This window comes from Schistocerca cancellata, chromosome 2 (genome assembly GCF_023864275.1).
Source record: "Schistocerca cancellata isolate TAMUIC-IGC-003103 chromosome 2, iqSchCanc2.1, whole genome shotgun sequence".
Classification (NCBI taxonomy): Eukaryota; Metazoa; Arthropoda; class Insecta; order Orthoptera; family Acrididae; genus Schistocerca; species Schistocerca cancellata.
This window is the reverse complement of record NC_064627.1, coordinates 892,299,770-892,326,800: the sequence shown is the minus strand read 5'-3', so window position 1 is coordinate 892,326,800 and position 27,031 is coordinate 892,299,770. Positions and strand designations below refer to the sequence as shown.

Genomic DNA, 27,031 nt, shown 5'->3' with positions numbered 1-27,031 from the left:
TGGGAGCATTACTTATGCAACCCCTCTTGAAAGATTTAACAACAATGTCTTCTCTCACTCTAGACCATAATTGTTATATCCACTGACACACTTGTTTGACTGTGGGTCATTTTAAATCTCCCTTCGGTGTGAATGTTGGGTTTCATTCATCATCCATTTGTTCCATTCCTCTCTCATATACATTTATATGGTTTATCTATCGAGATATCAGTCAATTGCAATTGTTAAATAAGTGTTCCAGAATAACAGCAGTCTCTGTACTTTCCTGTCCCAATTCCTCTTTCACACAATATTGCAAATGATTACTAAACTGATAAGCACAAAAAGAGAACTCTTCTTCAATAAAGCACCTTTCCTTCTCTCCTACACTCAGTTAATCCATAATTTCATACCAGCCTTGTCCATCCAAACCTTGTCTTGAACAACAACAACAACAACAACAGGCAGCATTTCAGAAGGTACTGGCATTGTTTTGTGCTTGAAAATTATTACTGGATTAAGTTGATTGGTTGGTTGATTCTGGGGGGAGAGGACCAAACAACGAGGTCATCAGTCCCATCGGATTAGGAAGGATGGGGAAGGAAGTCGGCTGTGTACTTTCAAAGGGATCTTCTCAGCATTTGTCTGAAGTGATTTAGGGAAATCATGGAAAATCTAAATCAGGATGGCCGGACAAATGTTTGAACCGTTGTACTCCTGAATGTGAGATCAGTGTGCTAACCACTGTGCCACCTCACTTGGTCTGGATTAAGTCTGGTACCATCAGCACAACATACAAAGACAACAGCGTAGTGCATTTTTTCATGTCCATTTGTTTTCATAGGTACAGCTGTAGCATCTTTCATGGTAAAAGTTCTGTTATTCAGTACATCATATGTCAGAGGAGTTTCGTCCATATTCGCTATTTGGCTTAGTTATACACTGGTTTTCTTTCGAAGATGAATAATAAAGCAATGGAAACATAATATTTTCTCTTCATACTTTCATTGCATTTTAGGAGGTATTTTGGTTTTGGTTCATATGCTAAGTCCATGATGCTTCTTAGCCCTGTAGCACCAACCAACTCCCCCTTGGCGTCTGTTAATCTCCACTGTAGAGCTAGCTTATGAGTATGTATTTGAATCATTTTAATACTAATTCCAATGCCATTTTGACAGTGTCCTTGTATCTCTTTCAATACATCATCTTCCAGTTTTGGCTATTTTGCATTCAGTCCTCTATTTGCAAATTTATTCTTCTACAATTTTTTCTGTTCTTCTTTACTAGGCCACCAAATGCGAATGATTTTTTTCTGTTGCTGGAGGGCTGAAATGCTGCTCTGTTTCCTTATTCTTCTGCATATGCTATATTACTTTCAATTTATAACCTGCACCACATGAATACCTTTTATTTTTTCCATTACAAAACTAATTACTAACAAAAATATGGTACTGTTACTGATAACACAAATTACTTTCCATTCAAGTTCACTGGCACCACCGACTGCAATGACTCATCATAGGCTAGGCAGTGTTCTGGGTTTTGTAATGGAAGGGCAGGAGGGTGACAGTGTTAGCAGGTTTGTGAATCCCCACAACTCATGTTCATCATATTGGTACGCTGCTGCAGCCAGTTGAAATCAAAGTTGCGGACAGAGATAGGTTTACCACAGAATCGAATATATGACCATTTTTAGGACTGGCAGGAATTTTAAATCAAACACTGGACATTTTTATATTAATTTCAAGTACAAGATGCACCTGAATTTTGGAGCCAATGTTTTGAAGAAAAAAAGTGCACCTTATAGTCCGTTAAAATGTGGTGAATCCTAGTACGGATGGCTACATGAGGATCTGAAGTATAATTTTTGTAAATGTGAATCCTGTGTGCTAACCACTGCACCACTTAGTTCTGTGTAATGTAATTTATAGGTGGTCCTATTGCAGATAATGCTGATTTAAAGAATACAATTTCCAGTGAAATTAACCTTATGATTTATTCTGTTGTAATAATGATTATGGAATTTATGAAAACTTAACTTTAGAACTTTAGAATTGTATCAATAATTAGTATCAATTTTTTGTCAGTACTTGTTTTCATAATATTTTGTTCTCTTGTAGTTGTCAGAAACATATTTTACAGTTAGTGAAACAATTTTCAGTGAAATTGTGTAAGGTTGTTATCATGCCTATGTATTTTCTAAAAATTCACCTTTCAATGCAAAATTGTATTTTGTATAACAAGTTCTTACTACTATCCAATTTTCCATATTATCGAGCAACAAAAGCCAGATACCTATCTGAGAACTTTTAAAAATGCAAGTACTTCTGATATGAACAAATCTTTACTTCTCCTCCTCCTCCCGGCTATAATAAAATAACAGAGTTTGCTCCACAATCTGAGGTCAAATACAACTAATTTATACACACAGTCCCAGGAAGAATGGGGGGTATTCAGGATTACAACAAGAACAATCATTTGCATGAAAAAAGCCTAGTCGGCTCTGCAATGCGTCCTCTATGATTAGTTCCTTCATCTCTGATACTGTGAAACAAATCCCTTCTATTGAACAAGTCCTCATAGCTTATAAAGTATTGCATGTTACAGCCCACATTTCCTAGACAATTTTTTCTAGTTTTGGTCCACATTACCTCCTCCCAAAATATGACACCAAAGAGCTTGCAGTAGAAGAGATTTATTTCACAGTATCGAAGCTGAAGAAGCGCTCGTAGTTCTTGACATATGCATTTTAGTGCCCATGTTTACTGGACTACTTAGCTTTGGTTGGTTGGTTGGTTGGTTTGGGGGATGAAAGGGACCAGACTGCTACGGTCATCGGTCCCTTTTTCCAAAGACAAAGAACATCCACAGAGAATAAAAACGAGGAACAGAATAGATCACAGACGATACAGAACAAGAGAAACGGAGACAAGGACAAGACAAAACGAACTAAAACCACACAGAGTGTGACAGTGGTTGGCCGACCATAGAAATAAAAAAGGAAAAGCCAACCACTTAGAAACACATTAAAAGATCAGTTTAAAATCATAGGCCAAAGGCCAGAATCAACACAAAAAATAAAACAGAAACACTCAGATGAAAGAATAAAAACTCCCTGCCCTAATAAAACGTAAAACTAAGGCAGCCATAACAGGGTCATCGGATAAAACGGCAGGGAGCGTATCAGGCAGCGCAAATGTCTGCCTGACCACAGCTAAAAGGGGGCAGGCCAACAGAATGTGGGCCACCGTCAAAGCCGCCCCGCAGCGACATACAGGAGGGTCCTCCCGGCGCAGTAAATAACTGTGTGTTAGCCGGGAGTGGCCAATGCGGAGCCGACAAAGGACGACTGAGTCCCTGCGGTTGGCTCGCATGGAGGACCGCCACACAGTCGTCGTCTCCTTAATGGCACGGAGTTTATTGGGTGTAATCCGATCGCGCCATTCAGCGTCCCAAAGCGCAAAAACTTTTCGGCGGAGGACCGCCCGCAAATCAGCCTCTGGGAGGCCAACATCCAGAGATGGTTTACTCGTGGCCTCTTTCGCCAGGCGGTCAACATGTTCATTGCCCGGGATACCGACATGACCGGGGGTCCACACAAAGACCACAGAGCGGCCGCAACGCGCAAGAGTATGCAGGGACTCATGGATAGCCATCACCAGACGAGAACGAGGAAAACACTGGTCGAGAGCTCGTAAACCGCTCAGGGAATCGCTACAGATAACGAAGGACTCACCTGAGCAGGAGCGGATATACTCTAGGGCTCTAAAGATGGCGACTAGCTCAGCAGTGTAAACGCTGCAGCCAGCCGCCAAGGACCATTGTTCGGAATGGTCCCCTAGAGTTAGCGCATACCCGACACGACCAGCAACCATCGAACCGTCGGTGTAAACAATTCCAGAGCCCTGATACGTGGCCAGGATGGAATAAAAGCGGCAGCGGAAGGCCTCTGGAGGGACTGAGTCCTTCGAGCCCTGTGTCAAGTCGAGCCGAAGGCAAGGGCGAGGAACACACCACGGGGGTGTACGCAGAGGCACCCGGAAAGGAGGTGGAACAGGGAAAAACCCAAGCCCACAGAGAAGCTCCTTGACGCGTACGGCGATCGGACAACCAGATCGAGGCCGACGGTCTGGCAGATGGACGACTGACTGCGGGAACAGGACACGATAATTTGGATGCCCGGGCAAGCTTAGAACATGGGCCGCATAAGCGGCCAGCAAACTTTGGCGCCGGAACCGCAGTGGAGGTACACCTGCCTCCACTAGTACACTGTCCACAGGGCTGGTGCGGAAAGCACCAGTGGCAAGGCGTATCCCGCTGTGGAGAATTGGGTCCAGCACCCGCAACGCAGATGGGGATGCTGAGCCATAAGCTAGGCACCCATAATCCAGGCGAGACTGGATTAACGCCTGGTAGAGCCGCAACAGGGTAGAGCGGTCGGCGCCCCAGTGGGTGTGGCTCAAGCATCTCAGAGCGTTTAGATGCCGCCAACACGTCTGTTTAAGCTGCCGGATATGAGGCAGCCAAGTCAACCGGGCATCGAAAACCACCCCCAAAAACCTGTGGGTTTCCACCACAGCAAGGAGTTCGTCGCCAAGATAAAGCCGCGGCTCAGGATGGACTGTTCGGCGCCGGCAGAAATGCATAACGCGGGTCTTGGCTGCCGAAAACTGAAACCCATGCTCTACAGCCCAAGACTGCGCCTTACGGATAGCGCCCTGTAGCTGACGTTCAACAGCTGCAATGCCAGTAGAGCTGTAATAAAGGCAGAAGTCGTCAGCATACAGGGAAGCAGAGACAGAATTTCCCACGGCCGCAGCGAGCCCGTTAATGGCTATTAAAAACAGGCAGACACTTAAAACAGAACCCTGTGGCACACCGTTCTCCTGGACGTGGGTGGAACTATAGGAGGCTGCGACTTGCACGCGGAAGGTACGATACGACAGGAAATTGCGGATAAAGATCGGCAGAGGGCCCCGAAGACCCCATACATGAAGCGTAGAAAGGACGTGATGACGCCATGTCGTATCGTACGCCTTCCGCATGTCGAAAAAGACAGCGACCAGGTGCTGACGGCGGGCAAAGGCAGTACGGATGGCCGACTCCAGGCTCACCAGATTGTCGGCGGCGGAGCGGCCTTTCCGGAACCCACCCTGAGACGGAGCCAGAAGGCCCCGAGACTCCAGTACCCAATTTAAGCGCCGGCTCACCATCCGTTCAAGCAACTTGCAAAGAACGTTGGTGAGACTAATGGGACGGTAGCTGTCCACCTCCAGAGGGTTCTTTCCAGGTTTCAAAATGGGGATGACAATACTTTCCCGCCATTGCGACGGAAACTCGCCCTCGACCCAGAGACGGTTGTAAAGGTCGAGGAGGCGTCGCTTGCAGTCCACTGAAAGGTGTTTCAGCATCTGACAGTGGATGCGATCTGGCCCGGGAGCGGTATCAGGGCAAGCGGCAAGGGCACTCTGAAATTCCCACTCACTGAATGGAGCGTTGTAGGGGTCAGAAGCGTCGGTGCGAAAAGAAAGGCTCCGACGTTCCATCCGCTCTTTAATGGAGCGGAAGGCCTGGGGGTAATTCGCAGAAGCGGAACTCATAGCAAAATGCTCTGCTAAGCGGTTTGCAATGACGTCAGAGTCAGTACAAACTGCTCCATTCAGTGAGAGCGCAGGGACGCTGGCAGGGGTCCGATAGCCGTAGACGCGTCGAATCTTGGCCCAGACCTGCGAAGGAGTGACATGGAGGCCAATGGTGGACACATACCGCTCCCAGCACTCCTTCTTGCCTTGGCGGATAAGGAGGCGGGCCCGCGCACGCAGCCGTTTGAAGGCGATAAGGTGGTCTAAGGAGGGATGTCGCTTGTGACGCTGGAGCGCCCGCCGGCGATCTTTAATCGCTTCAGCGATCTCAGGCGACCACCAAGGCACAGCCTTCCGCCGAGGGGACCCAGAAGAACGGGGAATGGCAGATTCGGCGGCAGTAACGATGCCGGTGGTGACCGATTGAACCACCGCATCAATGTCATCACTAGAGAGAGGCTCAATAGCGGCAGTGGAGGAGAACAAGTCCCAGTCAGCCTTATTCATAGCCCATCTGCTAGGGCGCCCAGAAGAGTGACGCTGTGGTAGTGACAGAAAGATCGGAAAGTGGTCACTACCACACAGGTCGTCATGCACACTCCATTGGAGAGACGGTAAGAGTCTAGGGCTACATATTGAAAGGTCAATGGCGGGGTATGTGCCATGCGCCACACTGAAGTGTGTGAAGGCACCATCATTTAAAATCGAGAGATCGAGCTGCGACAATAAATGCTCAACGATGGCGCCTCGACCTGTTGCCACTGACCCACCCCACAGAGGGTTATGGGCGTTGAAGTCGCCCAATAGCAAGAAAGGTGGCGGCAATTGGGCTATCAGCGCAGCCAGGACATGCTGCGAGACATCACCATCCGGTGGAAGGTAAAGACTGCAGACGGTAACAGCCTGTGGCGTCCACACCCGAACAGCGACAGCCTCTAAAGGTGTGCGGAGAGGGACAGACTCGCTGTGCAGAGTGTGAAGGACATAGAGGCAGACGCCACCCGACACCCTTTCATACGCTGCCCTGTTCTTATAATAACCCCGATAGCCACGGAGGGCGGGGGTTCGCATTGCTGGAAACCAAGTTTCCTGAAGAGCTATGCAGAAGAAAGGGTGACAGCTGATAAGTTGTTGGAGCTCAGCTAGATGGTGGAAAAAACCGCCGCAGTTCCACTGGAGGATGATATTGTCCATGGCTGAGAAAGGCGTGAAAGGACTGGGAAGGCAATTTACGCCACTTGTTCACTCACTGCCACCGATTCAGTACCCGTACAAGAGGCATCCATGGCGTCTGAGGGACCAGCGAGATCAAGGTCCTCAGCGGACGCTAGAATCTCGACTGCATCCTCAGACGCAGAGCGCGAAAGGTGCGGTGGGGTTGGCGCCACCGCAAGTTCTTTGGCCTTAGAGGTCTTTCTCTTGGACTTCTCTCGCTGAACCTTGGGTTGCACCGGCTGGGAAGGCTTCACCGATTCAGTCTCCGGGACAGAGGAGGATCGTGAAGCCCTACGCCCGGCCGCTGGTGAGGACTTATGCCACTGGCGGCCGTCATCCTTCCCGCTGGTGGAACCCTGGGAAGGGAGGGTCCCAAGGGAACGCTTACGGGCGAGAGTAGCCGGAGAAGGTAGACGCTTCTCCGGCTGAGAAGCGGGGACGGACGTCCCCGACGGGTGGGAGGAGGTTGCTCCTGAGGTAGGTGGTGCAGGAGCAACCGGTTGGGTAGAGCCCCCCACAGGCAAGGGGGCAGGAGGAGTCGTACTGCTTATTGAGCTGGCTGGAAGTCTCGAAACTGATGGGGCTAGCACAGTTGTCGTAGCAGCTGCATAAGAAGATGTCATTCTCACAGGATGGAGTCTGTCATATTTCCTTTTGGCCTCAGTATAGCTCAGCCGGTCCAGGGTCTTATATTCCATAATTTTGCGCTCTTTCTGAAAGACTTTGCAGTCAGGCGAGCAAGGTGAATGGTGCTCCCCGCAGTTGACACAGATGGGAGGCGGGGCACATGGAGTATCGGGATGAGATGGGCGTCCGCAATCTCGACATGTGAGGCTGGAAGTGCAGCGGGAAGACATATGGCCGAACTTCCAGCACTTGAAGCACCGCATCGGGGGAGGAATATAGGGCCTGACGTCACATCGGTAGACCATCACCTTGACCTTTTCCGGTAACGTATCACCCTCGAAGGCCAAGATGAAGGCACCGGTAGCAACCTGATTGTCCCGCGGACCCCGATGAACGCGCCGGACGAAATGAACACCTCTACGTTCTAAGTTGGCGCGCAGCTCGTCATCAGACTGCAAAAGGAGGTCCCTATGGAAAATAACACCCTGGACCATATTTAAGCTCTTATGTGGAGTAATAGTAACGTTAACATCCCCCAACTTGTCACAAGCAAGTAACCTGCGTGACTGGGCGGAGGATGCCGTTTGTATCAGTACTGAGCCAGAGCGCATTTTAGACAAGCCCTCCACCTCCCCAAACTTGTCCTCTAAATGCTCGACGAAGAACTGAGGCTTTGTGGAGAGAAAAGACTCCCCATCAGCTCTCGTACAAACCAAGAATCGGGGCGAATAACTATTACCTCCATCCTGAGACTTACGCTCCTCCCACGGCGTGGCCAGAGAGGGGAACGTTTTCGGATTGTACTTTTCAGCATTAAATTGAGCCCGAGAACGCTTAGAGACTGCTGGCGGCTGGCCGCCAGCGAGAGATGATGTACCACGCTTCATTGCGGGTCATCCGCCCTGATGCCACCTACTCCGACCAAGGGCCCTCCCCACGGGCGCCACCCAGCCGCAGCAATAGCCACCTGGCAGGATGTCCATTGCCGGGAGTCCTGATGCCCCAGGGAGACGGGCATCTACTCCTTGGCATACGTGGGGAGTTAACGGCGCAGGCATCAGTAGAGCGATCCCTGTGTTGTCAGGGGGCTACAACCAAGAGGGTACATGGCGGTCCCACCACAACGGACTGGCTACCGTGCTGGATCTTAGGTGCAAAACTGTCCAAGGTCGTCGTCGCAGTTAAAAGAAACACTGCAGAGTGCAGCGTGGGAATCGCATCCAGGGACGTATCCTCGCCCAAGAGATGGAAAACGAGCGGAACACCATTGCAACGACGAAAAAGCCGGCTAAAGGTCTCAATGCACGACGGATACAGTGCACCACGTAAGGCGCCCTTCCCCAATTGGCTCGCTCTTCGGAATAATTTAGAAAGATGGAGGTCAAACCCGAGAGGGGACCATCACATAAGGCCGAAACATGTGAGACTCCTTTTAGTCGCCTCGTACGACAGGCAGGAATACCGCGGGCCTATTCTAACCCCCGAACCCGCAGGGGGACTTAGCTTTGAATGACTGTTTCTGTTCTATTCCTGAGTATTGACAATTCCTCTTGGGGCACGCTGTATCTTATGTAAAATAAAAACTAAACTTGTAACTAAATCTCCCTGTAAGGAAAGAGAACCAACTTACCCAAAACTCTTCGAGCCTTTCCAAGTGCTCTGTATTGCTGATGCGTTGTATTTTGTTACTTCCTACATCTAAGGTTGAAAGTTGCTTGTTATGCTCAAGACCCTCCATCACAGAGATACCATTCTCTGACAAATACAACTGATCCAAAGCTGTAAGTTCTTCCAAATTCTCAATTTTAGTAATACGATTACTCTAGAACATATATAAAAAGAAGAACACAAAGATTAGATTCCTGAAGAAGAAATAGTGTGACAATATTATTGACTCAACAAAATCTTTCACTTACAATATCTTTCGACACTTTGATTGAATTGTCTCGTTTTGAGAAGACAGAAGGAGCAATATGTTTTATTTGCTAATAACTTTCTAAATCCAAGATCACATAAGTACAGGCTGTACATAAAGTCCGGAAACACTTTCATGTGTCCCCACAGAAAAAAATGTCACACGGAGTGAGATCTGGTGATCGGGGAGGCCATTTCATGAAACAGCTCGCTCCACACCCGAACTCACCATGTTTGCGACTAGTGCTGACTATCAGCAAATTACCAAACTAAGCGGTGTCGGTATACACGAAAAAAACTTTAAGGGTTTCTCTTCAAAATGACACATGTATGATATCAGTACAATGCTTGGTTCTTGTGCAACAAATAACTGAAAGTGTTCCTGGACTTTATGTACACCCTGTATTTCTTCACTTAAAACAACTGGTTGCAAAAGACTCTGCTGTCATCTTCACGTCTGTAACAAAGTGCACATACAAGGAATATGTCTCATAACATGAGTTAAGATGTAGTGTTTGAGATAAAAGTTTTTAGTTTGGTATGCAAATGGCCATGTGCATATATATACTGCTCACAAATGATTGTTACGTCACAAAAACATTACAACTTTTATCTTAAATATTACATCTTATCTCATTTTACGAGACACAATCCATGTAAACGCACTTTGTTACAGACTTGAAGATGATGGCAAAGTCTGTCGGTTGTTTTAAATAAATAAATATTTGTGCGATCTTCGCTTTAGAAAGTTTTTAATCTTTTGGCACATTAATGATATTTGTGATGTATATTCACAAAGACAATTAATTGCAAGATAGATAAAATTTTGAGCAACATGTTTTTACAACTTTTTCAACCAAGATAAAGACATCAACAATGTTATTTTTTTGGTTGGTGAGACAAAGTGAACAATATCAAAACGAAGGTGGACAAAAAACAATCGAGGCCCTGGGAAAGACAGCATAATCCCAGAATTAATAAAAGCTGGTGGAGAGGCTGTAATAAAGGAACCGCACACATTAATATCATGTATATGGGAAACGGAAACTATGTCAGATAATTGGAAAAATGAAATAATAATCCCCAGTTATAAGAAAGGGAATAGAACAGCATGTGAAAACTATAGTGTGTAACACCCCTAAGCACAGCCTGTAAGAGCTTCACAAATATATTAAACGAAAGGATACAGAAGTGCGCAGAAGAGATGGTAGGGGACTATCAGTATGGCTTTTGACCAGTCAGAGGAACAGCTGATCAAACATTTGTGGTATGACAAATGATGGCAAAGTTCTATGAACATGATGTAAATCTGCATTTCCTATTCATCAACTTCAAACAAGCCTTTGTCAGCATAATCCAGCAAGAACTATATAGAGTACTGGAAGAAGTTGGTGTATGTGCTAAGCTAGTAAGACTCGTCAGAATGACTCTGATGTAGACAAGAACAAAAGTAAAGGTCTTTAGCAGAACAAGTGAAAGATTTGACTTTAATAAAGACATGAAGCAAGGTGATAGGAGTGTCACTCCACTGTCCTATTCAATACAGCCTGCAAGTGTAGTACATAAAATCAACAAAAGAGGATCACATTTATGAAAACTAGCCAGATATGTGCGTACACTCATAACCTTACTATTGTAGGAAGAAATATCAATACACTCCAAGAAACATATCAGGCAATGGAAACAGAAGCATTACAAATTGGCCTCAATGTAAATGAAAACAAAACAAAATGTATGGTAATGTCACAATCTGAGGCCAAAGAACCCCTAAAGATCTGAACATCAACAGTAAATACTTCAAAGGAGTGTCCTCTTTTAACTACTTGGGAGCCCTTATAGAAAATGATAACAGTATTGGGAAGATCATAAGGGAAAGGATATAAACAGGAAACAGAGCTTACTTTGCAAATATGCAACTTTTCAGAAATAGCCTTGTTACAAGAAAAACAAAACCACAAATATATTATGCACTAGTCCACCCAGTGATCACGTATAGGTGGTCAGAGGTATGGATGTTGACAGAACATGACAAAAATGCACTAGGAACCTTTGTGCGGAAAACACTATGCAAAATCTATGGTCCAATAAGGGAAGAAGAAGGCTGGAGAATATGCTACAGGTATTAAAACAAGACAGGGACATAGTAAAATTTGTGAAATCACAGTGAATACAATGGCTGGGACATATGAAGAGAATGGCAGAGGATAGAATTCCAAAGAAAATTATGAAAGGTGTGATCCATTCAGCTAGGCGAAAAGGGAGACCCAAGAGAAAATGGATTGATGACATAATAGTAGATATCACCAGTATGGGAGTTTGTGGGTGGAAAAGAGCAGCAAACAACTGAGAAATGTGGAGGAAAATCATTGAAGATACCAAAGCTCAGCAAGGGCTGTAGAGCTCCCACAGAATAAGAAGAAGAAGAAGAAGAAGAAGAAGAAGAAGAAGAAGATTCAGTTGAGAAAACTAACAAATTATAAAACAGAATGTCTGATGATAATTATATTCAGGATGTGACACATGACCTAGTCTTCGGAACTAATATTCCCCTATAGGAGAATGGGATAGGTGGGAGACAGTTTACTTCTCACTCAGCCCTGCCACAATGCATATCAATGTTATTATCTCCAACCTACTCTCTCAGATGGCTCCCCTCCTTTTTTGTCAACCCCCATCCTCACCACAGGTGGGTCTATCTCATCCTGGAGTCTCAGGGAGTTGTCCTTGTCTCTTAATCTCCTCCAACATACCTCTCTCTTTCCTCCTCAAGGCAGAAACTACTACTTTCAAAAGCTAGGTAGTGTGTCAATTTTACTTTTATACATTTCTTTTGTGGTTCTAAACTTTTCATCTCCCGAAGGCAAATTTTGGCCAAAAAAAGTGAGTGTTGTAACTATTTTTTGGCTGTGGAGTAAAACAGTATTTAATTTGGAAATTTGTGGTAATGTCGTATGGGACCAAACTGCTGAGGTCATCGGTTCCTAAACCTACACACTACTTAATCTAACTTATTCTATGGACAACACACACACCCATGCCCAAGGGAGGACTCGAACCTCTGACGTGGGGAGCCGCACGGACCGTGACAGGATGCCTCAGACCATGCGGCTAACCCGCGTGGCAAAACAGTATTTAAATTGGTATTGTTATATCTTGTGATGGGCTGAGTTGTGTACTACCTGGAAGTTTATGTCACTATCAAAGACAATATGTGTTATCATAATTTTTAGCACTTTTCTCAGGAGGATTTATAATTAGTGCAGTAGGACTGCTACAGATCAACTGTGTTGTGAGATAAGAGTAAAATTTCATAATTCTGTCAACAGTTATGCAACATATCAGTTATCTTAAATTACACCTATCCTACAAATATACACATATTATCACAAAGCTTTCTTTTTCTTTGGAGAGGACGTGAAAAACTCTAGTTTAGCCTGGCCTTCAAATATACAGCTAATAATTCCATCTGTTATTGCTCTCCATTTGGGAAGATGCAGAGAACTATAAACTGCCCTGAAAAAAAGTTACAATCTAAGGTACTTTCTTCTCTCTAGTTTATAAACAACTTCATTGTACAGCTCACTTCTCCTCACATTTGAAAAAAAAGTAATAATTTATTCATTTTGTTTATGAGTAATCTAACAAACATTACAGACTACCAAGAAAAAAAAATGAAATCTTTACTGTGACAATACAATTTATTTTCAGTGTAACAAGCAATACCTAAGATTAAACTTTTTCATTTAGTTTGTGAAATACCTGTAGGCTAAGGATCTCTAGTTGCTTTAGTGACTCCAGGTTCTCAATTTTTGTAATTTTGTTCTTCCCAAGGTACAAATGTCGTAAGGTATCTAACCCCTCAAGGTTCTCTATTTTCTGAAACAACAGAATACAATAGTATTACTGTAAATGAGCAACATATACTCAATGAACAATAACATTCAAATCAACGCAAGCAGATACAATACACACAAAAACTGTGTTAGACATTGCAGAACCAAAATAATAATAATAGTAATAGCAGTAGTAAATAAATAATAACATGAATAAAGGGGCAGTTCCCTGTATATTTACTCTTTGTATGGTATGGAATGAAATCAACATACTTCACTCATGCCTAGTATTTCCTTTGCAATTTTGGTCACTGTTCTAGCCATATTGTCACATCTAAAGAATGAAACGTTTTTTAAATAAATTAAACCTATGGTGCCATCAGTTTTGTCTTTATGAAAAATTAGGCACTACATTGAAGCAAAATATTTGTTTCTTCAGACTGAGGCCTACTGATAAACTGACAGTTATTTTATTAAAGTACATCCACTAAACCTGTAAGAGATCCTATTTTGGAAATGTTCACTGTAAGGAATCATCAATAAGACAGTACAAAGCTAGTGAATTCTGGGTTTCTGCTACTAAATTCTGCTCATCTGCCCTATTTCCATGAGCTTAATACAAACATTCTCCCTGTTACTACAATCAATCGAGTAACAACTGTGACTTTTAAATTCTTCATTTACAAAACTTTTAGTATATTCACAAAAAAAGAAACACTTCCACCAATCAAAGTAAAACAAATAACATTCCACACTTTCTATTACATATATATAAAGCATAGAATGAGTTAATGTTAGGCACTACATAAGTCTTAACTCACCCGCAATTTATTATCTCCAAGTTCGAGAAGAACTAATTTCTTTAAGCAGTTAACATTTTCAATTTTTGCAATTTTATTAGAACTGAGAAACAATTTTTCAAGCTTCTGCAAGTTTTGTAAGCCTCCTATTTCACGTATCCTATTAAAGGACAAGTCCAAAATCCTGTGGAGAAAAAAAAAGTAATAACAATTTACTGAAATTAAACCTTTTCAATCATGCTGTTTTCAAATGGTACAAAAAGAGTGAACTGGAGAGTGATGAGAACGTTACGTGACATCAAGTCCCGTAGAATGAGACATCAAGCAGAACAAATTACACATACCTCAATTGTTGACCGTCTCAAATATAATACCTTCCAAAACATAAAAAAATAGTTGCAAACAGTGGTAAGGCAGGGAACTTTAACTGGTAAATGGACAGGTGAACCAAAGCTCAACTTGTACATCAGCAGTATTTAAGTTCTATAAATAATTCTAAAACATTATTTTTATTATATGGTTGCAAAAATGGACTAACACTCTGTCCTGTGTAATTCTTGAAATTTTTTTAAACATATGAATCAGAACACTTACTCCAGATTGACAAGTGTATCCAAATTTTCAATGACTGTGATCTGGTTATCATACAGCTCAAGCTCTTTCAATGTAACTAAGGTATGTAAATTTTCAATTTTTTTAATTAGGTTCCATCGAAAATACAGTCGTTCTATCTTAGTAAGGGGCTCCAAGTTCTCAAGTTTTCTTATTCTCTGATGATTCAAATCCAGTTCCTAAAATGACAAAAGTATGCAATGTTAGCTAATTTATGAATCACAACAAAGAAGAGAAAAAGATTGTGATGCAAGTCTGCAGTTACCACATTACACACAAACAAACAATACAAAGGCTTTATTTTATAAGTATGCTAAACAGTCAATAAATAAACGTGGATTACGTTTCAATTCGAGATCCCAAACAAATGTAATACCGTGTACTGTTCCAAAATTAGACTGCAGTGAGATATGAGAAATAAGAAACTAATGCTCAAGTTTGGTTACATTAAAGCTGCTTCCACATCAGAATTCATATAAATGACTGGTACGAAGGAAAATGCATGTACTCTGAAGTGTGTGGAACTGTTCAGATGGGGAAACTACCAGGTAATATGCATGGCAGACCTTACTAAAGTTGCCAAGGAAGTTTTGTTACCTACAATACATAATACGCAGTATATGAAGCAAGATAATGACAAGATTATTAGAAAGATGCATCAGCAGACTAGCTGCTTACAATAACTAATCTTTATTCACAACAGACTGTTTTCGTATTTATCACCATTGTCAAGTATGTCTAGGCTGATGTGATGTCCACATTACATCATTAGTGAACTGTCTTATAACTGTCACTGTTTTAATAAGATGGTGATTTACATGAATATATTGAAAATAATATGTTAATTATGGTTTGACAGTTCAACTTTTATGGCACTGTGTGTGTGTGTGTGTGTGTGTGTGTGTGTGAGAGAGAGAGAGAGAGAGAGAGAGAGAGAGAGAGAGAGAGAGAGACAGGGAGAGGGAGAGAGAGAGAGACTATAGTGTCATAAGTGTTGAACTGTCAAATTACTGTCAAACCATAATTAACACATTATTTTCAATGTATTTACATAAATTACCATCTTATTCAAACAGTGACTGTTAGAAGACAGTTCACTAATGACATAATATGGAGGTCACATCAGCTTAGACATAACTGACAATGGTGATAAATGCTGAAACAATCTGTTGTGAATAAAGATTAGTTATTATAAGCAGCTATTCTGGAACATCTTACTAATAATCATGTCATTATCTGACATATATTATGCAGCGAGCCCCAGAGAAGAAAAAAAAATACAAAGCATGGTTAATTCATTTCCAAATTTAGTATTTCAACAAATATTTTTGTTCTAGTATACAAAAAATTTAATACAACACTTCATGTTCTGTGCAGTTAGAAAAAAAATGTATCTTTTACTTCTAATAGTCTCACATTTCAGCTTCATGGTGAACCCATTAACAATTCATTATTACTATTCAGTGCAGGTATTACAATATTGTAAAATTAACTGAACAGTCACACATATGTTCTAAGATTTTGGACCATACTATCTGGACACATTATATTTGGTAGAGTTTCATACCATACATTGGAACCTATGACACATTTATCTCTGGGCAGGAGCATGTAGAGGGACTGTGGCTCAGGTTTAGAAGAATAGTTAGACAAGCACTGGATACATAGGGACACTCCATGGTATACCGTCACTATTAAAGACACTTCTAAACAAACACCATCTAGATAGAAAGACACTGATATGTGTTTGGCTATTACAAGAGGAATATGTTATTACACCTTTAACAACCACCACTGCAGAATCTTTTAGAAAGACTTCTCACAAAACCCAAAGAAATTCTCATTATATGTAAAGCCTGTCAGTGGCACCAATGTTACGGTTCAGGCACTCAAGGATAATACAAAAATTGAAATTAAAGGTATAAAAGCAAGAGCACAACTGCTGAAATCCGCTTCTAAATGTTCATTTACAGTGGGAAATAAAGTTTAAATTTGTATCTCTGAAAATGTGAGCGATACAGATACAGTACTATCCATCATTACTACTGCAGGTTCACAAAGGACAGCAAACAACAAAATGTTGCTTATTGTGTATATACGTACAGTATGAAGAATACACGATTACATATGTAGGTAATTTGGACTTATAAAGGTGTGAGATTTAGCACACAGAGCTGCCACTTCTCACAGCAACTACAGCTCTAATCCATCTGAGCATCAATTCGAACTGACCTCGGATGACATACATGAGTTTGTCATTCCATGATGCTTGAGCTATATGCCAGTGTTCACCAACTGTAGTGGTTGGGAGTGATGGCATGCCCATCCCTCTGTAAGCCATGATCAGGTGTTTTCAACGACTGAGAGCTGTGGAGAATGTGCTGCCAGGAGAATAGCCACATCCTCCGTATCAAGGTAGATCAGGACAGTGCAGGCAATCTGTGAAGCAAGTTCTAAGTGTGGAATGATAAGAAAACATTTAACAGCATTCTATACAATGTATAGTAGAGGAAGAGTTCAGAGATGATGACTGCTTGTATCAGCCTGACCATGCAGCATCTGTGAGGCAACTATTTGTGGACATTAACATTCCTGAAATGGACTGGCTTGTTCAGAGTCAACTATTTGTGGACATTAACATTCCTGAAATGGACTGGCTTGTTCAGTGTCCTAACCTAAAGCAACATCTTTGGGATATTTTTAGAATGTCACTTTTGCTCCAGACCCCAATGTGCAACATCACTTTCTTATCTGGTTTTGGCTCTTGAGGAAGAATGGTCTGCCATTCCTCCAACGACATTCAGAAATCCCACTGAAAGTGTTCCAAGCAAAGTGTCTGGGTACTTGTTATCGGATAATGTACACAATTAGTCCAAAACTGTTTCTTTCTGCTACTGTTCCACATAATTCATAATCAGCTCTACATAATATACAGGGTGAGCATTAATAGAACTAACAAACTGTATTGACGGATTTCTGACTAGAAATGGAGAAAAAAGGTCCTGTGAACGTCTGTCCACAAACGCCTCGCTGACACATTAGATAGCGCTGACAAACAATAGTTCCTCTGATCACATGCTATGTGTTTCTTGTGTGTTGCAGGCTGTGTGACTGACACAGCATACTGTAAGCAGCAGAATGGTCCAGTACTCATGTAAGTAACATGTGTTTGTGTACAGTCAAGCAGACGTAAATGGTTGAGAGGCAGCATGGCTGTACCAAAACAAGTACCCTCACAGACACCAACCCCATCACAGATTTCCACATCACACATTTCAAGCCCTTTTTGGGCATTTGCATGATCACAGATCTTCCAGACAGACGGACGTCAAGGAGGTGGTGGACTGTGCGTACACCAGATCTGGAGGACTGAGTTCTGCCTCCAAACCTTTTCCATCTGCTTGACCGTACACAAACACCATCTCAGCTTGTTCCCAACAAGAATACTAGACCACTCTGCTGCTTATAGTATGCTGTGTCAATCACACAGAATGCAATGCATAAGGAAAACACGATACATGGTCAGAGGTACTTCCATTCATAGCATCATCTACCGTGACAACGATGCATTTCTAGACGTATGTTCATATGACCTTTCTTTCTTCATTTCCGGTCAGGAATTCCCCCCCCCCCCCCCCCCCCCAGCAGTTTTATCAATGTTCACTCTGTAGTGTAAAAGGGAGGACAAATGAAATTAAAATTAAAATCATGATTTTGTACATGCTGGTCTATTCAACAGCTAAGATCGCACGGTGAAAACTTCTCAGACTACAAGTGAATGCCTTAAGGTGCTGTCACTACACATTGCTTTGAATCAGGTGATAAAGCATTGTCCATGAGGAAACATCAGTTAAGAGTGACCGCTTTTGTAACAACTGTATCATGTGTTCACAGATTTTAGTTTCCCATGTTCTACATCCAAAACATGCTTTCCTATCAGGTTATTTTCATTCCAGGAAATAGTAAAAGATCACAGAGGGAAAACTCTGTGCCCTATAATAATTTGTGACAAAATTTAATGTTATCAAGTTGTTTTATTCTGTAATGCAAAATCACCAAACATATGAAATACCATTTACAGTAATAAGCACTCTGGCCTATCTAAACTTCTGCATGAATAGTGGATGGCCAACTGAATAAAAACGAGTAATAGAGGTATCATGCTGGAGAACTCAGCCTCTCTACCTCTAGGAAAGGAATGAATTACTTCTGGAACCCCCACGGTATAGCAGATGCTGAGTCCCATAGTACTCAGAGCCACCTGAATTTTTGTCAGGAAGTGGCGGACAGTTAAAACTTGGGCACAATGTGTACAAAGTGGTGGAGTAGCGCCACTTATCAAATGACAATAGCTAAAAAGGCACTGCCCAATACGCAGCCTACTTAAAATGACCTACTCCTGCGGGAGGGCTGGGGGCGGTTGTCCAAGCTGCTGGAAGAGGCTTAATAAGCCAGAGCTTATTCCTGCGAAGCGAGGACCACTGGCAATGCCATAGGGACACCACCTCCTGTCCGACAGCAACACAGAGATCGTCGGAGGAAATACAGGAACTCACAGGCTGAGATATGAGGACTGCAGCCCTGGCAGTGGCGTCAGCAGCCTCGTTTCCTGGCAGACCAACATGACCAGGAACCACAGAATCATCACACTGGCTCCACCAAGAATGAGCAAGTGACAGTTTTCCTGGACCTGCTACACTAAGGGTGGGCGGTGTACAGCGCACACAGACTTTGAAGGGCGCTTGAGTGAGTCTGAGCAGAGGACACAATTGAAAAGGCTGTGTCTCCAGATGTACTCCGTGGCCTGATACAGGGCGAAGAGCTCAGCTGTAAATACTGTGCAGTTTCCCAGAAGCCGATATCGAAAGACGTGGGTGCCAATGACAAAGGCACACCCAACCCCACAATCAGTCTGAGAGCTATCAGCGTATACAAAGGTATAATCACGAAGTCCCATGCGAAGGTTGTGAAACTGAAGGCGATAGACTGAGGCTGGAGTAGTGTCCTTAGGAAGTGAATTAAGGCCAAAGTTAACATGGGCCACTTCATGAAGCCAAGGCGGTGAAGGGTTCACACCCACCGGGATAGTTGCAGGTACTGTGAAGTTAAGCCGCAGTAGCAAGTGCCGAAAGCGGACTCCAGGAGGTAACAGAGAAGAAGGATACGCCCCATACTGGCGATGGGTGGCCATGCATGGCAGAAAAACGGCATGCATACCTTCTGAGGAGAAAGTAGCAGTGGTTGGACAGTGGTAGTTTATCAGCTTCAGCATACAGACTCTCAACCGGGCTAATATAAAAGGCACCTGTGGCCAAATGGATGCCACAATGGTGGATAGCGTTGAGACGACGTAAGAGGGATGGACGTGCAGACACATTAACAAAGCACCCATAGTTGTGGTTCGAAGAGGCACAGGACCGGTACAAATGGAGGAGGGTGGTTCGATCAGCACCCCAGGAATTACCATCGAGGACATATAGGACACTGAGGAACCGAATACAGCAAGCTGCCAGGTAAGACACATGGGAGGACCAAGAGAGTTTCCTATTGAGCATGAGCCCCAAGTATTTTGCAGATTCAACAAACGGAAGGGCAACAGGCCCAAAGTGTAAAGATGGTGGGAGAAACCATTTGCACCACCACAAATTCATACAGACTGTTTTGTCAGAGGAAAAGCAAAAGCCATTGTTGATGCTCCAGGAGTAAAGACAATCAAGACATCGCTGAAGACATTGCTCAGTGAGATAGATCCGTGGAGAACTGCAATAGATGGTGAAACTGTCAACAAAAAGGAAGCCAGAGATGTCTGGTGGGAGACTGGCCATTATAGGGTTAATGGCAATAACAAAGATAATGATGTTCAGGACGGAACCCTGAGGCACACCGTTTTCCTGGATAAAGGTGTCAGACAAGGCAGAACCCACAAGCACCTTGAAAACTTGGTCTTTTAAAAATGTCTGAAGGAAACAGGGCAGGCGCCCATGGAAGCCCCACGTGTAAAGAGTACAGAGGATACCAGTTCTCTAGCAGATGTCGTAGGCCTTCCCAAACTCAAAAAACATGGCTAGTCTGGGATTTATGCACAAAACCGTTCATGACATGGGTGGACAAAGTAACAAGATGGTCAACTGCAGAATGCCGCACTCGAAATCACTGTGCATTCGTCGGTAAATTGCAAGACTCGAGCCACCGTACCAGCCGTGCATGAGTCATACGTTCCATCACCTTGCAGCTGGTAAGAGAGATGGGGCAGTAGCTAGAAGGAAGGTTTTTGTCCTTACTGGGCTTAGATATGGGTATGACTTTGGCTTCACGCCAGCACCTGGGAAATGTACCCTCTGCTCAGATGCTGTTGTACGTGTTAAGCAGAAAGTGCTTGCCCGCAAGAAAAAGGTGTTGCAACATCTGAATGTGGACAGCGTCTGGCCCTGGAGCGGAGGATCGGGAAGAACTGAGAGCATGATCTAGCTCCCTCATAGTAAAGGCAGCACTGTAGCACTCACGATTTGGAGAAGAGAAGCGTATCGCCCGAGTCTCCTCCATTCATTTCCGATGGAGGAAGGCAGGGTGATAGTGGGAAGAGCTCGAAACTTCCACAAAATGGCGGCCCAAGGTGTTGGAGATAGCAATAGGGTCCACGATGACATCGTCAGTTACTGTCAGGCCGAATGGATCTTGGTCCCAGAGAGCTGTCGAAGTTTGGCCCACACGACAGAGAAAGGGGTGGAACTGTTAAAAGAACAAGAGGATGAAATCCAGCAAGCTCTTTTGCTATCCCGAAGAATGTGACAACACTTTGCGCACATCTGTTTATAATGAATGCAGTTTTCCATTGTAGGATGGTAGTTAAAAACACAAGTTGCATGGCGGCACGCCTCAGTCCACCAAGGGACTGGGACACGACGTGGTAAAGAGGAAGTGCGGGGAATGGAATGTTCTGCAGCATTAAGGATAACATTTGTGAGATATTCCACCTGGTCATCACAACTGGTGAAATCTTTCTCTTCGAAGGTCACCACGGAGGAGTAAAGCTGCCAGTCAGCCTTAGTAAGCTGCCATTTGGGCGTGCACGCAGATGGGGTAGAAGTCAGCAAACGGATAGCAGACGGGAAATGGTCACTCGTGTAGGTGTGAGAAAGAACGAACCACTCAAAATGAGAGGCAAACTGGGCAGTGCACAAGGATAGGTCCAAATGGGAATAGGTGTGCGAGGAATCGGAAAGGAAGTGGGTGTTCTGGTGTTAAGGCAGAAAAGGATAAGTTGGTTAAGAAGGTCAGCCAAGACGGCACCTATCTGACAGGTTCTGGGAGAACTCCAATGGGGATGATGTGCATTAAAGTCACCAAGTTGCAAAAATGGGGGACGTAGCTGCTCAATGAGCTGAAGGAAGTCTTCCCTGGTGACAGCGAATGACAGAGGGATATAAATGGTACAGAGGGAAAAAGTCAGGAGGGAAAAGGAAAGGCAAACTGCAACAACTTGAAGATTTGTAGTCAGGGAGATGAGTTGACTATGAATGTCTTCCCATATGAGCAGCATGATGCCCCCATTAGATGGAATGCCGACCTCAGGGGGAAGTCAAATGAATCAGTAAGAAACGTGAAAGCTCAAAGTGGTCATGAAGGCGCAATTTCATTCCTTGAGGGCAGAGTACAAGGGGACGCTGCGATGCTAAAAGCAGCCATAAATCCTTTTTGTGGGACCGAAGGCCATGAACATTCCATTGGAGGAGAGTCATGATGAGGAGGAGATGTTGGGGTGTCACCTCGGCAGCTGCTGAGTGACAGTTGTGGAACAGTCGCTACTACAGGGCACAGAAGCAGGAGGCTCCTGCTCCATGGGGTCCATGGAAGCATCAGCTTGCTTGTATGGTCAATCTGTGGAGTCCAACGCTGAAAAACGGTTGTTGATGCGCAGCAGCGACATGGAGGCTGCCTGGGCCGAGGTATCATGTGGCGACACCATCCAAGAGGCTCTTTGAGTTGGCAAAGGAGAAGACCTTTTGCATTTGGTGGACTTTTTCGAGCCTTTCTCGTTAGAGGAAGATTCGGGTGTTGTTTGGCTGGAGGGATAGAGGAAGTCTTCACAAGAGTACTCCTTCTGTCCTTTCAGGTCTACCGGTTGTGTGGCTGGTGGCTTCACCCCTTAAGGCGAGAGTTTGATGGCTTGTTGTACAGCTGAACAGGGGGATGGCAATGCTACCTTGACATTGGGCGATTTCACAACCTCAGAGCTGAATTGGAGGTCGCATATCTGCGTGGCTATGTCCTTCATGGAGCGAGGGTTAACAAGAACAGAACTGTAGGTACCAGATGGGAGAGCGCCTGATTTGCGACTAGACAGTAAATTGTGAACGACTGGGTAAGGCACTTTTTCCTTTACCCAGATCTCTTGAACAGCCCGCTTATCGAGATACATGGGACAACCCGAGATGAGGTGGCATGGTTGCCATTGTAGTTGATACAGTGGGGAGAAGGAGGTGGACAATCGCCCTCATGCGTATCCCTACCACAGGTGACCCATTTGGCTGGGTCTTGACAAGACATTGTAGTGTGGTTGAAACAATGACACTGGTAGCAGCGCATCAGGTTCAGAATGTAAAGTTGCTTTGATCTTCGACGGAAGCAACACTCTATCAAAGGTGAGAAAAGAGTGCGGGTGGGCACTAAGGAGGAACGTACCTTTTTCATTAAACAGTGGACGGCAATGACACCCTGATTAGAGAGGCAAGATTGGATTTCGGCCTTGGTTAGATCGACGAGCAGCTTGGCGTAAATTATGCCACGGGAAGAATTCAAAGTTCTATTGGCCTTGACACCAACAGGATACCCACGAAGAAGCGAGGCAGCAAGCAATTGTTGTGCTTGAAAATCAGAAGTGGTCTCCAAAAGCAAAGTGACATTCCAGAAACGAGAGCAGGATTTCACAGGGCCGGCAACTGCGTCAACACCTTTCGGAATAATAAACGGATTTATCGTGGCGAAGGACTGACCGTCTTCAGTACGTGAGACCAAGAGGAACCATGGTGCAGTGGGAAGAGTCTTTGAATCATTAGCCTGATTGCGTTTTGTAGACGTTGAGTGGGAAGATGATTGACTTATCGCAAGGAAATCCCCATGATTGCTAGCGTCTCCGATGGCGCGCTCCTTCCAACTGGGAGCCCCCTTCACAAGGGGGCGCACCCACCTTAGGTGATTGTTCACACCTCAAGTCACACTTCCCGAACAGCTGACAGAAGGATCAATCGCCAATTTGGGTAGGTTACAGCTCAGGCAATCGCCCCTCCCTGGGCCTGGCCTGTACCAGGGTATGTGCGAATCCTACCTTTCGACATGGGTCTGGGAATTATGCATTACCCCGTCACCTGTTACACATCAAACCCGGGGGCCGTCCTTCAGGAGCACACAGGAAGGAAGAAGAAAAAGAGGAATCTCAAACGCCGAAGCAGAGGAATAAGAGGACAAGGGAAATAAAGAAAGGAAAAGGGAGTGAAAAACGAAGGTGAGACTGTTCTTACATCAGCGACAGAATGCAGAACATTCCCAATAACACCCCAGACATGTTCCCCCAAGGGAGGGGAAAAAGAATAGAAGAGGACAGACATGCTGCATGGAAGGGAAAAAATGCTGCAAAGGCTGGGGCCCCGTGGTAGCCAAGCATCAACCCGCCAAAGAGTGGTGAGCCCCCTGGGGGGTCTTTTTAGTGTGTTAGTTTTAACACACAAGCTGGCATTTCTCACACTATAAAACTTCAGATGCTATAACTACATATGGACCACTGGGGAAGAAATCACAAGACACCTGCACGACATCACACATATTAGCCGAGTACTGACAGCAACAAAGTACAAAATGTAAATTTTTACCTGTTACACAAAGCAGCAAGAATCCTAACCATGTCACTCATATCTCAGCTTACCCATACTGTTTACTTACTGTTTCCATAACCCAGGGGTCCTAATTCATCTCAACTTCACAGATCTATTTCTCTCTACCGAGAGACAATCTCCACTCCTTCCAAATCAACAATGTAACTGTTGACCAGATGTGGCCTGAATTTAAAGAAATAGTATCACCAGCAACTGAGAGATTTATACCAAATAAATTAACAAAATACAGAGCTGATCCCTCTTGGTACACAAAACAGGTCAGAACAGTGTTGCAGAAACAACAACAAAAAGCATGCTAAATTTAAACAAATGCAGAATCTACATAAAGATTGGCAATCTTTTACAGAAGCTCAAAATTTAGCACAGACTTCAATGCGAGATGCTTATAATAGTTGCTACAGTGAAACTTTGTCTCAAAACTGGGCATAAAATCCAAAGATGTTCTTGTTGTATGTAACGTATCCTCCTTTCTGGGGGACACCACCTTGATGAAGCACTGTCGGTGCGAGTGGAGAGGCTTGTGTATCCACTTCAAACTGAGGGCTATGCCGAAGGTAGAGGACCTACTGCCAGAGAGGCCTTAGCTGATGGATCAGACTACGAATGTCCCACAACATCCTGTCTTCCTTACCCACTACTAGTCCTTACCCAACTCCCTTTCCCAACCCAAGGTGTGATGCGATCCGTGCCGACGGGTGCATGGCACATGAGAAGATGTGTCGCAAACAGAGCCTCAGGGATACCAAGTGACCTCCCAGAGAAAGTAGCCTTACACCACATGGGGGTTTTCGTGGTGTGGATTATGTAGATACCCAACTCTCGTGGGACCAAGATGGACATGACAAAAGAAAATAAATTAAAGCAAACTGAGGGGCAAATTGAGACCTCAGCCACCCAAACATCAGGGTCAGGACCGATGGAAAGCACTCCCACAACTGAATCAGGGTCGAGACCTGAGCAAGAAGTGGGAACTGTAACTGAGAAGTTGGACCAGATTAAGATTAAAGCCTTGTCTGGGGCCCAGAGGAAGGAACTCCTCAGGGAACAGAGACAAAAGGATGGTAAAGAATGGCTTCCCAAACAAAGTGGAAGGAATTAAAAGGGCTTGAGTCCAAGACCCCCAAGAAAAAAATGTCTCACGTTGAAGGGGATACGCAGACCCCCACAACATCGAAGACAGGTAGCGAGAGGACAAGAGAGGAATCCCAGACTCTCTCCTCCGTGGATAAGTGAGACCAGAAAAAGCCAAGGCAAGAAATAGGGAAACAGACCTGTAGTACTGCAGTCTCCGTTTTTAAGATGGCAGTTATCCAGAAAGGCTATCCACTGGTAGCAATCACCACACAGCAGGAGGAACTCATACAGATTGCCCTCTTTGGAAAGATTGGAGGAAGGGGAGGGGGGGGGGGGGGGCACTGGTCCAGGACTCAACTTTAGGAGGGTCTATCTAGATCGTGGTGCCCTCATTTTTGTTTGTTTGTGAGGGGGTGCACACGGTGCCCATGATATCCCCATGGGAGGATGCGAAGCTGCTGGTCAAGGTGGCAGCAGAGCTTCTTAAGACCACAAAGGTATCAATATGGGCACCAAAGATCCTTAAGGATGTCTCTCCAACGACTCTGTTTGAGAAAATAGGGGTCCAGAACCCAAAAGTCACAACAGAGCACTGGAGAGTAATCAACCAGAAGGCTGTACTGCAAGGACGAACCCTGGCGGTGGAGGTCGGAGAGAAGTCCCTGAAGGCAATGCGAGAGCAAGACCTGAAATTGTTTTTAGGGTTCTCGCAAGTCACTGTCAGGGTAACCAAAGACCTCAAAGGCAATGATGGCACCAAGATAGAGACTCGAGGTGCTGCAGATTAATCTGCAGCACAGTAAAGGGGCCGTTGCTGTGCTGAGCTGCTGCCCGGGCAGACAGGAAGTGGATGTGGCCCTGACACAAGAACCCTACTTACATACATCTATATAAGAAATGGAATTTCTTTCATGCCAATGATGGATTTCTGCTCCAGGGACCTAGTGACCATCAGGATGCAGCAACATGAGAAAGGTATCACGAGGGAAATTTTTTTGGCCTCGGCATACCTTCCTTACGAAGACAGCAGCTTGCCATCGGCTAGGCGACCAATTGTTGGTTGGATGTGACGCAAATGCCTACAATCTAGTGCGGGGCATCAAGGACACCAACAATACAGGTGATTACCTTCTTGAATTTCTCTTGTCTGACAACCTGGAGGTCCTGAATAGGGGCAATGAACTTACATTCAGGAATAGCAGAAGGAAAGAGGTAATTGACATAATGTTTGATTCCATGATAATGGGCAGCTATGTCAAACAATGACATGTGGCTTTAGAACCATCCACATTGGACCACATGTACATTAAATTCAAGATTGAAATGGGAATCACACAGACCATGGCCTATAGGAATCCCAGGAAAACAGACTGGGAGACATTATAGGAGGGACCTGGACTTAAGTTTATCGGAAATTAAAACCTTGATAAGGAATCCAATAGAGTATGAGGAAGTAGGACAGGCTGTTACCTCTGCCATGGTGACCTCATACCAGGACAAATGCA

General features: G+C 44.4%; 1 protein-coding gene across 1 annotated transcript in view; it reads right to left on the bottom strand.

The window, feature by feature from the left end:
• The window catches only part of LOC126162836 (protein phosphatase 1 regulatory subunit 7), an 80,800-nt gene that overhangs the window by 14,135 nt on the left and 39,634 nt on the right, over positions 1-27,031 (bottom strand). The window contains exons 4-7 of the mRNA XM_049919597.1: positions 14,545-14,741; positions 13,972-14,134; positions 13,077-13,193; positions 9,034-9,225 (exon numbers count right to left, since the gene is read on the bottom strand). Coding sequence (XP_049775554.1) covers positions 9,034-9,225; positions 13,077-13,193; positions 13,972-14,134; positions 14,545-14,741 — 669 coding nt within the window. The remainder of the gene's footprint in view (positions 1-9,033; positions 9,226-13,076; positions 13,194-13,971; positions 14,135-14,544; positions 14,742-27,031) is intronic.